At 48.4% G+C, this 12,514-nt stretch overlaps 1 protein-coding gene across 3 annotated transcripts in view; it reads right to left on the bottom strand.

The window, feature by feature from the left end:
• Positions 1–7,674: 7,674 nt before the first annotated feature.
• PLIN1 (perilipin 1) overlaps positions 7,675–12,514 on the bottom strand; it is a 13,743-nt gene continuing 8,903 nt past the window's right edge. For all 3 annotated transcript variants that reach the window (XM_024117246.3, XM_028495754.2, XM_055087937.1), the window contains 3 exons: positions 10,900–11,094; positions 10,241–10,486; positions 7,675–9,212 (listed from right to left, as the gene is read on the bottom strand). In XM_024117246.3, coding sequence (XP_023973014.1) covers positions 8,871–9,212; positions 10,241–10,486; positions 10,900–11,094 — 783 coding nt within the window. In that variant the 3' untranslated portion in view covers positions 7,675–8,870. The remainder of the gene's footprint in view (positions 9,213–10,240; positions 10,487–10,899; positions 11,095–12,514) is intronic.

Genomic DNA, 12,514 nt, shown 5'->3' with positions numbered 1-12,514 from the left:
CATCCGCAACTCCGCCCACCTGGGCGCTCGTGGGTAGCGGCGCGGGCTGAGCGGCGCCGCGGAGTCTGTCGGCAGACAGGGCGGGGCGGGGACAGGAGGGGTGGGGGATTGGGCGTGGCCGGGGCTGAAGTGCGGGGCCCCTCGACCCTGGGCCACCAGCACCGTGTGGGGGCCCCCAGCACCGCCCGGAGTGGCGAGCACTACTCGCCGAATTCTGGGGACGCAGCGACCAACAAGGCCGCCCGGATTTCCGAGCTGGAGAAGCCCACCAGCTCACGGAGCGGGGAGCCTAAGTTTTGTAATGCAAGTTGTAACAAGTGAGAGAATGAAAACTAACTAGGAGACATTTTCGTTCCGGGAGGGGAGGGTGGATTTTCTAACCCTGAGACTCCGGTTAAAGTGGCCTAAAAATCAATGACTCTTGGTTCGTTAGTTCGTTTGTTCATTCAAGTGCAGACCTTCCCTCCTTCCCGCCATTGCTACCCTTCTACCGCAGCACGCCCCACGCCCCGTCAAAGGTCAGCAAAGCCTCCACCCCTTTTTTTAATCTGATTTCACTACCCCTTCTAAAGCTGAGAAGGATTCATCCCCCCTGAGATATTCGGGGTTGGGATGGGGGCCCACTCCCAGCGGTGTGGCCAAGGCCCTGGCTGCACCCTGGGCACTCACACCAGGCAGGGGGTGGATGGATGAAACCACGAGGGAGCTCCTATTCAGGCCTTCTAGCATTCTGGGCAGAGAGCAGGATGGCTGCTGCCCCCTCCTGAGGGCAGCCTCACCCCAGGGTAAACCCTGACAAAGTCTGGCCTCACAGTTCTGGCTTGTAAGCCCCCAGTTGGGAATGGGCATGGGATCCACTGGCCCGCTGGTGGATTACACTGCCACCCAGCCTTGGGTTCCTGGATGGACAACTGCTCCTAGAAGAGGCCACTGGGAGTTGGGGGCTGCTGTAGAGTTCTTAGCCAACCTCTCCGGTTGGGGAGGCAATTTTGTGGGTGAACAGCCAGTGGAAATCCTGCAGAGGTATTCATCCTGCATCTACCTGGGCAGGTGCTGACCAGGAAACTGCCCCCAAACATCTCTTCCAGCATGCCCCCACCATCCACCCCATCGCTCAAGCCATCTTTGACTCCTCTGTTCTCCTATCTACCACCAAGCCCTGATTCCCCCTCCTCAGTAGCTTCCAGTCCAGGCAAGTCTTTTCATCCTCCACAACCTTGCTGCCCAAGCCACTGCTATCTCTTGCCTGGGCCACTGCAAAGCCTTATCACTGGTACTCCTCTGCCCTAGTAACGCATGCCAATTTTTAAAAAATGTTTTTAAAAAGCACAAAAGTACAGGAGACAGGTAAGCACAGTCGTGTTTTCGAGGGTACCCTTCCAACTATTACTCTCCATGTTGCTTAGTCCACTCAGGCTGCTATAACAAAATACCACAGACTGGGTGGCTCATAAACAACAAATATTTATTTCTCACAGTTCTGAGGGCTGGGAAGTCCAAGATCCTGGTGATGGCAGATTCAGTGTCAGGTGAGGCCCCACTTCCTAGATGGCCATCTTTTTACAGTATCCCACATGGCAGATGGGACAAGCTAGCTCTCTGGGGTCTCTTTTATCTTTTATAAGGGCACTGATCTCAATCTTGAGGGCTCCACCCTCATGACCTAATCACCTCCCAAAGGCGAGCCTTCAAATACTATCATACTGGGGGTTAGGATTTCAACATATGAACTTGGGAGACACAAACATTCAGACTATAGCACTACGATATACAAGCATGTGCATACATATATGATATATACAAGTATGTTATACATATTATAACTTGTCTTACTAAACTGTGAGGTCCTTGAATGGAGTGTGCTTTATTTATTTCCAAGTCTCTCTCCCTTGGCCCAAGACCTGGCATAGTCACTCCATGAAGGTTTTTGGTCAAGTTATTTTAGAAAGGAAGGAAAAACTGTCTTTGCATTAACAGAAATATGGATGTGGATCAATATGGCTCATATTTTCATTTTGTAGGCACAAACGACAGAGTGGTATGTAGAACATCTTTGGAGAATGAGGAAGTATCCTCATGATGGCATCTCCTTACGTCAAGCCTCCAAACTGGATAACAGACGATCCTGTCCTCAGAGTCCTTTCTCCACTCATCCCTGTTTTCACTCTCAGCCCTAAACCCCTCCTCCGCCCAAAACCAGCAGAAACTTGCATCTCCCTACATCCAAAAATGCTTCCTCAGTTTTAAGAAGCTCATTTTAACATTTCTGAAATTGAGTTGCATCTTGCAGTCATTGCCAAGGGAAACCTGGCACCAGGACAGATGATATAGGAATGTCCACGTGCTGCCTGAAAGAGATGGTCTCTTCACCTCTGTGACCTCTGATGGATTGGTTGCATTGGGAGCATCACGCATGGTTGAATTTTAATGAAAATCTAGAAACATCTTTGTGACTTAAAATGTCATTAGAAAAATCATACTCTGAGGTAGTGACGAAACAATTTATTATATATACAGAAGATTGCCTGTCACAAACAGGCATTGTAATTAAAGGCTGTAGAAACTGCCAAGTCTCAGGATAGATCTATATTAGGAAATCCTCAGCCTCAAGGAGCAGAAACCACACTTTGAAGTGGCTTGAACAATAGGCCATTTGTTATCTCAGTGAACCAAGAGACCAGAGGGAGGAGGGCTCTGGGGCAGGTTGAGTCAGTGACAAGGGACCTGGTTTTTCCATTTCTCCCCTCCGCCATCACCATCAACCATAAAACATCCAGAGGGGGAAGAGAGCATTGTGTCATGCAGCACTGTCTTTGGATCAAGGGAACTTTTCCTAGGAGCCCTACCGTCAGCTTTCCCTCACATCATGGCTGAGGCCTGTCCACCCCTGAAGTCATCACTGACAAGGAGACAGAATAACTATGGTTGGCTTGGAATATGCACATGAGATGAGTAAGCATGGATGTTGGGAAGTGTGATGGTTAATTTTATGTGTCAACTTGACTGGGCTGTGGGGTGCCCAAATATTTGGTCAAACATTATTCTGAATGTTTCTGTGAGGGTGTTTTTGGATGAGATTAACATATAAATTTGAGTAGAGCCGATTGTGCTCCCCATCGTGGGTGGCCCTCATCCAATCAATTGAAGGCCTGAATAGAATAAAAAGGCTGCCCCTGCTCCAAATAAGAGAGAGTTTTCCTGCCTGTCTTTTAACTGAGACTTTGGCTTTTTTCCTGCCTTCAGACTCAAACTGAAATATCGGCTCTTCCTGGGTCTTGAGCCTGCCAGTCTTTGGACTGGAACTAAACCACTGGCTCTCCTGTGTCTCCATGCTTGCTGATTCAGCCTGTAGTTCTCGGGACTTGCCAGCCTCCATAATCTTGTGAGCTAATTCGTTTTAATGAATCTCTTTATATATATATAAATATAAAATATATATATGTATATATAGTTATATATACAGTTGACCTTTGAACAACAAAGGTTTGAATTGTGCAGGTCGGCTTATACTCATATATTTTTCAATAAATACATACTTTATTACTACACAATCCCTGTTGGTTGAATCCGCAGATGCAGAACTGCAGGTACAGAGGGCTGACTGTAAAGTTATACTCGGATTTTCATTTCTTTTTTTTTTTTTTGGCCCCATGGCCAACCAGGGATTGAACCCAGGCCATGGCAGTTAAAGCGCCGAATCGCAGACCAGAACACTAACAACTAGACCACCAGGGAAACTCCCTCGGATTTTCAGCTATGCAGAGGGTCGGCACCCCTAACCTATGCAGTGTCCAAGGGTCAATTGTATATATATTTCCTACTGGTATAAATTTATATACTTCCTTTTGGTTCTGTTTGTCTGTAGAACCCTAATACAGGAAGTCATCCATAATATCCACAACCACCTCCTAGGATTTTCAAAGCTAAGAGAGGCTGGTCAACTGATTCATGTATCATGAAGGACCATCATTCTGGTACCAAACATTCATCTGTTAGAAGCTGCCAGAAGCTATGACCCTCCCTACAATACATAATTCAGTTTAGGAGAAACAAAAAATTCAAGCATGTGGGAAAAGTAGATGAAACCCCAGTGTTCTCTGATATGCTATAGAACTACACTGTTGGTCTGAAATATTCTGAAGAAGTTGGGGTCCTCAGCTGGAATGATTCGGAGCAGCCTGTTACCACACAGTCAAAAAAGATTCATTTAGACTCAATGTGAAGAAGCCTAAAACTAAACTTGGATCTTTATGTATGTAAATGTAACAAAAGGTGATCATGATCAATGAAACCTTGGTATAATTACAATTTTCTAGTACTTAAGTTTAGAGAAAAGAAAATTGAAACTTTTGTTACAGTAATTTTAAAGATTTTTGTGACGTTAGAGTTCACTGGAACTATCAATGTGAATTGATGACCTTGGAAAGAAATGCCTTTTTTCTAGCTGTCACTAGTGGGTGTGCAATGTTTTTCTGTCTATCACCAATATTCACATGGAACAATCAGATATGCATACCCAGGGTCCAAATTGTGCTACCACTATTCCTCTTTAAAAGTAGCTGATCCCACGGATTAGGTCAAGAACAGGAATAATTTTTTTTGTGGTCAGAAAAAACTTGCTTTTAGAATGTCTGTTGTCAGCCTAAAGGACAAAGGCCCCAACTTAAAGGGGCCAAATTGGGACAATTTGAGCATCAAAAGAGCAAATAATAATTATAGTTAATTGAAACAAGCTGAGTCTGTAAATTTTCCTTTTGTAGAATTAGACAAGCTGACTTTATTATTTGTATGGAAAAGCAAAGAGCCCGAAGTTGTAAAGCCCTCCTACAGAAGGGCAATGTGGGGGGCTTGCCCAACCAGATATGAAAACAGATTTTAAACCGTTGTAAGTCAGACAATGTGCTAATGCCACAGGAATAGATAAATAGAACACATTTGGAAACTTGATCTACGATGGAACTGAGAGTGGGGGGAAGCCAGACTATTCCATACATGAGGCAGAACCTGGTCCCTCTGTTCCACCTAGATGCCAGAAAGCATCATCCAGGCATCAGACATCAACAGGTCAGAAGCTTCCAGCTGACTTCTATGAGAAACTCTTAGCCTTCCCACAGTGTACAATTCAATTAAGGAGAAACTAAAAATTCAAGAAATTAGGAAAAGTATAGGATAATCAGTTATCCATATGGAAAAAAAATCAGATTCCTACTTAAACCATACCTAAAAATTAATTAAATGTAAAAGGCAAAACTATGAAAATATTTGAAGAAAATACAGGGGAATATCTTCATGACTTCATGGTAGGGAGAGCTTTAAAAACTACTCAAAATTGCAAAACATAAAGGAAAAGAATTATAATTTTGACTAAGTAAAAATTAAGAACTTTTGTTCATTGAAAGAAACCATAAAGAAAATGAAAAGCCACACACTGGAAGAAGATATTTGTGATGCGTAGAGCTGATAAAGGATTAGTATCCAAAAAATATTAAAGTCTTCTAAAATTCAATGAGAAAAAGAAAAACGACCAATAGAAAACTGCACAAAAGTTTTGACAGACACTTCACAGAGGGGAAATACAAACATTCGATAAACATAATAAACAATGTTCAATATCATTGTGATTCACGGAATTAAGTCCACAAAGAAATGCCATTATACACACTTCAGATTTGCAAAAATGATAAAACCAGACAATATCAAGTGTTGGTAAGAATGTTGAATAAGAGGACTCATATACTTCTGGTGAGAATGTAAATCAGAACAACAAAGTTGGAGGACAGTTTGGCAATATCTAGTTAACAATACACATGCTCTATGACTTAGCAATCCCACACTTCATCATATTCCCTAAGCAACTCATAACAATGTTTACTGCCAAAAGTATGTAATAGTAAAAATAGAGGAACAACCCAAATGTCTGTTGACAGGAGAGTGGTGTGGCAGAGATTGCAAGTTGCCCCCCACCCCTAGAATCCACTTCCCCTCCTTTTAAGACCTCAAATTTTTAACTAGATGCATAGCCACCCCAAATAAAGACTATATTTCCCATCCTCCCTTTCAGCCAGATGTGGCCATGTGACTCTAAGTTTTTTCTAGTGAGTTATAAGCAGAAGTTTAATTTCTTCTACCCCCTTGCTCTTTTCTGTGGCTGGAATATGGAGCTGATGACTTTTTAGTTTGTATCAACATTTAAATATTTAAAATAATTTGATTAATGCATTTTATAAGTTTGATTAAGTAAAAAGTGCTTAAATGTTTAGGAAAACTATGGCTAATACAATGAGTATTAAAACCCAAGTTGCAGAGATATCTCTCTCCAGGCTCAGCAGTCCTTTGGATATTAAGATCCCAGATAAGTATGGAAGAAAAAAGTGGTAAATAATTGCATGGATAAATGTATGTCTGTAATGGTTGTTTTTCCATCTCTAAAAGCTGTGATTGAGTTGGAGGTGCATTTTATGAGCTGGAATAGAAGAGAGGGGACAGAGTATTTCTCTGGAGAGGGACCTTGGCATCCCAGTGTGAAGGGGAAGTCTTCCTGAGGTCCAGAGCTACCAAAGATGAGTGTGGATGAGCCCTCACATCCACATGAGCAAGAACATGTTCTGTTCTCAGAACAGAGAAAAGTCCCACATCCAACCTGGAGCCAATGAGGCAAATTTCTGCCATTTAGAGGAGAGGATTTGCTCTCATTTCTCACCAAAAAGTATTCAGAAATACTGAGGGCCAGGCTCAGAGCACTTTGCCATATATTTAATAATAAAAAGAGACTTATATGGCAAGCTGTTTGCTTTCTGGGCTGTCCTGTACTGGTTCCCAGCACCCTGGCTGAGGTCCAGGACAGGGTGAGGGGTCTGTGTCTGGCCAATGGGTGTGTTGACTTCTACAGTTCTCCTGGGTTGCTCCTGGCAGGAGGAGCCACAGGACTATGGAGGAGTAGACAGTCAGGAGTGTGGTTTCTGGAGCTCCAGGAAGAAAGCAGCATGGGCAGGTGAGGCCCAGGATAGCTGTGTGTTTCTCTCTACGCAACGAGGCCTGAGGCCAGTTCTCCAGCAGCTGCCCACAGGAACCCTGCCAGGACTAGGCTGGTACTGTCTTCTTAGCCATGTCATATCACCTTCTGAGGGCCCCTCTTGCCAGATCCATACCCCCTCCCCAGGAAACTGCTGAGTGTGGTGTGGATTGTGAGGGTTGGGTGGGGAGCCCAAAGCTAGTTCAAGGTCATGACCATGTCTACATGTGCATGTCCATCAGCACTCCCCTCTCCTCATCCTGGGCATCCTCAGATTCCAAAACCACGGATAAAGGCCAAGGACTCGTTACACCAAAGATCTCCCAGGGCCCAGAGTCAGTTACAGGGAGCTGGACTCTTAGGTGTGCCACAGAGTGGAGGCCAAGAGGGTGCTCATGGATCTGAGGGGGACCTATCGGGGGTGAGTGTGTATATATAGATGTCTAAAAGGACTGACGGAAGTGTCAGAATTATCTGTGCAGCTTCAGATGACAAGAAAAACTGAGTTTGGTTTGGAAGACTACTTGGCATTATCTATCAATATTTAAAATGAACATACCCTTTCACTCGACATGTCATGGTTCCAAGTTATAAATTTACCCTATAGATATATGCACACATCCACATGAAACATTTGTATAAAGACATTTATTGTAGCACTGTTCGAAGGAGCAAACAATTGGAAACAACCTAAAAGTTCATGATTAAGGCACTAGTTTAATCAAACATAGCACATCTATATTATGCAGCACTTACTGTGTGGCTGTTAAAAAGAGCAAGGAGGATTTATGATACTGATACAAAAAAGATTTCTAAGATGTATTGCTGAGTGAAAAAAGCACTGAGTATAACCTCCCACAGCTTATGTAAACAGTGGGGAGTATATACACATGTGCCTGCGCATGCACAGTCCGTAATCGGAAAGATACAGAAGAGACTGGCACCATGATTGCTTTGGGGAAGAGAAACCAGGGAACTCAGGGAGGAACGCACACATCCTTTGGCAGGGTTTGAATTTTTAACTTATATGTATGCATTTCCAAATGTACCAAATATTAACATTTTCAAAAATAGGGCTTGGAATGAACTGTGGCTATAGAGTCCAAATATATGGTCTATACTGTATAACAAACGATCACCACTGTCTCCCAGCACTGGGGGCGCCAGCATTGAGAGGTGGACGGAAGGGTGAACCTGCAGGTGGAAAGCAGTAAGGGTGCAAATGGAAATGTAGCTGTGAACAGGAAGGTGGCGCTACAGAGCACAGGCCAGGACTCAGCCTGTGAAGAGTGCGGCGTACTCAGAAAGTAATGCTCATATGTATATAAACACTGAAGAGCTTTTGCACCTGATTGCTGTTCCCCTCAAAGTAGTCTTCTGAGAGCCTGTATACTCAGAGGAATCTCTGCATTCAGGACTTAAAAATGTGCCAGGATCTACTGCTTGAACCTTTAGGGTGGTGACACGTTCACTGGTGACAAGTATTTGTCCACAGAGGATGGATGTAAATACTGGAAACAGTTAAACGTCACTTGGCCACACATTTGGTGAAAGAAGGGAGAGATCAAGTTGGGCAATTAATCTTTTGGTAAAAATAACAAGGCATAGAATTAAAGCAGACTGCTAGTCTGATGCTTCTCAAAAATGGGCTCTGACAGCTAAGCCCAAAAAGGATGCTCAGAAGATGATGTGTGCCTTGGCAGCATCCTTGGAACGAGGCTCGGGACCCAAGGGGACTACTTGGAAGAAGTCAACGCGCATTTGGACGTGTAGGTTCTGTTTGCAGGAGACAGCGGCCCCAGCCCACGGCCGGGGCGGGGCCGCGGGCCGAGCCGGGAAGGCGATGGGGGCAGCGGGCTCAGCTCTTCTTGCGCAGCTGGCTGTACTGCGTGCGGCCCAGGATGGGCTCCATGACGCTGGGCCGGAAGAAGCTGTCGCTGACCCTGCGCGCGGGCTTCTCGCGGGGCATGGCCGGCAAGGCGGCGCGCGGCGCGGCGGCCGTGTCCACCCGGTCCTCCGCGCCCGGGCCCCGAGCGCTGCGCAGGCTGCCGCGGGACTGCGCGGGGCGCGACGCGGGCTCCGAGCCGGCGGGCGGCGCCCCGGACCCCCTGCGCTCCGCCTCTGGGCTCTCGGCCTCGGCAGGCGGGTTGTCGATCTCCCGGAATTCGCTCTCGGGCTCCATCAGCGACAGCCTGGGGAGCTGGGGGCCGGCAACCACGTTAGGCCCCGCCTCGGCCCTCGTCCCTGCGCCTCCCACCACCGCCTCCTCTGCGGCCCTCGCGGTCACGCCTCCCGGGAGCGGCCGTCCGGAGGGCAGAGGCCGGGGTGTGGGACAGGGATGGAGGGCGCGGGGGAGACCGCTTAGGTCCTGCCCTCCCTGACAGTGTGCACAGTCCAGACCCCCAAGGCAAGGCAGACAGCCACCCTCTGAAGTTTCTGGACCCCTCGGGTCTCCCTCGGAGGTTCCTCAGTGGGAGGTCAGTGGCTTTCCTGACCCTTCCTCGGACCCGCATCTTGCCCCGGCCTGGGTCAGGGTACCCACGCCTGGCTCTGTTTTGGGCCCAAGGTGAACAAGCTGGCTGCCAAGACCCCTGCCATGCCTCTTGGTGAGAGTAAGTGGCTGAGTAACCCATTCCCCCGCTACCCTCACAGCCCACCTCAGCCCTCAGCTCTAAGGGGCCTCCTGCCCTGACCAGCTCCTACTGACTGCTCGACCTGTAACTTGCTCTGGAAAGGGACCCAGGGACCCCCAAAGTGATAGTACTGGCACTCCTTGGGGTTTTCCTGTTGGTGACAGGTGTTGGAATTGGCATGGGGGCAGCTGCTGTCCCCTGGAACATAGCCGACCCCGCAGGGTGCCCTAGAAGCCTCCCTGCAACCCTTTCCCAGGGAGCAGCATGCAAACCTGCCAGGTCCTTCAGTTGGGAGCTGAGGGGTGACGACTTGGCCACTGGGACCCCCAGATTAATGGTGGGTGACCTCCCCAGCAGCAGGTGAGAAGGACAGATGTGGGGAAAGGTCTCAGGCCAAGGCCACAGGTCTCTGTACTTTGGGGGCTGCGAAGGCCCCCAGTCAAGGCCATAGGATGTCAAAATGTTTCTGGGGCACTGAGGATCACAGACTGGGGAAGGGAGGGCAGCTGCAGCCCCTTCAGTCAAATCTGCTTTATCTGTCCTTTCGGGGGTGGGGGGGAGGGGGAGGGTTAGCCAGAAGGGTAGGGGGTCTCACCGGCACATAATGCACCACCGTGTCCACGACGTTGTCAGTAACGCCCTTCAGGGCATCAGACAGGGACATGGCCCTGCCCTTGGTAGAGGAGACAGCATGGGCTGGCATGAGATCCAGCAACCTCTCTGCGATGCCCAGCACAGCCGCAGGTGCCCACGTCACGACCGAGATGGTGCTCTGGAGGGCCTTCTGCAGGGTGTGCGCCAAACCGCCCAGAACGCCTTGTGGGCCAGGCAGGGCTGCTCCCTGGGGGCCAGAGCAAGGTCAGTGCCTCCTGAGCAACTCCCCTGACCCTTCCCCTCTCCTCACCATCCCCAGAGCTAGAGGGGAAAGAAAGTGGACACCAAACTGAGAAAACTATTAGCCTGGCTCTTGGGCAGGTCACTTCTGCTCTCTGAACCTCAGTTTCTTCACCTGAAAAATGGGGATGACAATCTCTGTCCTGCCTATTTTATGGGGTTGTTGTGAGGATCCTCTGAGAGAACTTTGTTAGCTGGGCGTTTGGGGGTGAGGTGAAGAGCACTGCACCCATGTACTGCATTCCTGGGCCTGGGGGCAAAGACCCTTGTTTCACCCGGGGCCTCTGCTTCTCACTCCCTCGGTGGGCTGTGGGACCTCCAGGTTCCTGCATCCCACCCGGCTTCTGCTCTCTCCCTTACCTCACTGAGCTTGTTCTCCTCCGTCTCTGATTCCTCCTCCTCCACCTCTGTCTCCTCCCCCTCTGTGTCCATCTGGTCATTGTGGTCCTCGTCCCGGGTGGCAGTGAGGTTGCGCAGCCAGGGCACCTGCACCTCGCTCGACTGCCGGGACACCACCTGTACGGCCGCCGATGTGCCCCACTGGGCCAGGCTGCTCTGAGGGCGGGAAGGTGGCGGGCTGCTGGTTTCCCAGCCCCTGCCAGAGGCTGGGCAGCCCCAGCAGGCAAAGCCCCTCACCCCCAGGGTCAGGGTTGGGGGAGGCAAGCAGGGCCTGGCCTCAGCAGACTGTTCTTCAAACTTTTGATGGAGTGGTAATTTACACCCACTAAGGTGCACAAGCTTTAGTATACAGCTCTGGGAATTTTTAGAAACACACACCTGTGTGACCATTACAGATCAAGATATAGACCATTTCCGACACCCCAGAAGACTTCCTGTGCCCCTCACCCAGTCAGTACCACCTAAGGGGGACCACATTCTGGCCTCTGTCACCATGCATTGATTTTTCTCATTTGTGAATGGACTCACACAACGTGTTTTCTTTCATGAATAGCTTTTGTTCAACGTTGTGTTGTGAGATTCATCCACATTCCTGAGTGTCAGAGTAGTTCCTCCTTTTTCATTTGTGTCATATTCCACTGAATAAACACACCACAATATACCCATTCTAATGTTGATGGACATTTGTGTTATTTCCAGTTCTTGGCTAAGGATAAAGCTGATAGGAACATTTCTGGTGTGTCTTTGGGGGACATAAGCTCTTATTTCTGTCAGGTGGAATTGCTGAGTCATAGGGGATATGTATGTTTAGCTTTAGTACATACTCCTTGCAGATCTTTTAGAGAGTGAAAAAAATCAAGTGGGCCAGAGGATCCCATGGGAGGAAACTGACCTGGGTAGGTGGGCTGGTGTCCCCTGGGGCACAGCCTGGCTCATTTCAAACCCCTAGAGAACCCCACAAACAGGGTCTCCTTGTTATACATCCTTAGGGGACACCATTATTTTCTTTTTAAGATTTTTTTTTTGATGTGGAGCATTTTTTAAGTCTTTATTGAATTTGTTGCAATATTGCTTCTGTTTTATGTTTGGTCCTTTGGCTGCAAGCCATGTGGGATCTTAGCTCCCTGACCAGGGATTGAACCCACACCCACTGCATTGGAAGGCAAGGTCCTAACCACTGGACCGCCAGGGAAGTCCCTGGGACACCATTATTTTCTATATGAACAGTAGTGTCTGAGGCTGTGCCATACAGTGGCCCCCGCCCACTAGGGGCTAGGCCAGGGCGCAGGAGTTAGTCTAGCCCCCGTGGGGAAGTGGCCCCCCAGTGCAGGTGACAGAGGAGAACTACTACTCCTTATCCCTACTGGAGCTACAGAACCTGGCACAATGTAGGTTCTCAGCAAACATTTGCTTGAATGAATGAGCCAGGCCTGAGGATGCTCTTAAAAGTACTACCCTCTTGGGCTTCCCTGGTGGCGCAGCGGTTGCGCGTCCGCCTGCCGATGCAGGGGAACCGGGTTCGCGCCCCGGTCTGGGAGGATCCCACGTGCCGCGGAGCGGCTGGGCCCGTGAGCCA

The sequence above is a fragment of the Physeter macrocephalus genome, chromosome 11 (genome assembly GCF_002837175.3).
Source record: "Physeter macrocephalus isolate SW-GA chromosome 11, ASM283717v5, whole genome shotgun sequence".
Taxonomy (NCBI): domain Eukaryota; kingdom Metazoa; phylum Chordata; class Mammalia; order Artiodactyla; family Physeteridae; genus Physeter; species Physeter macrocephalus.
This window is presented reverse-complemented; position numbering and strand designations above follow the sequence as displayed.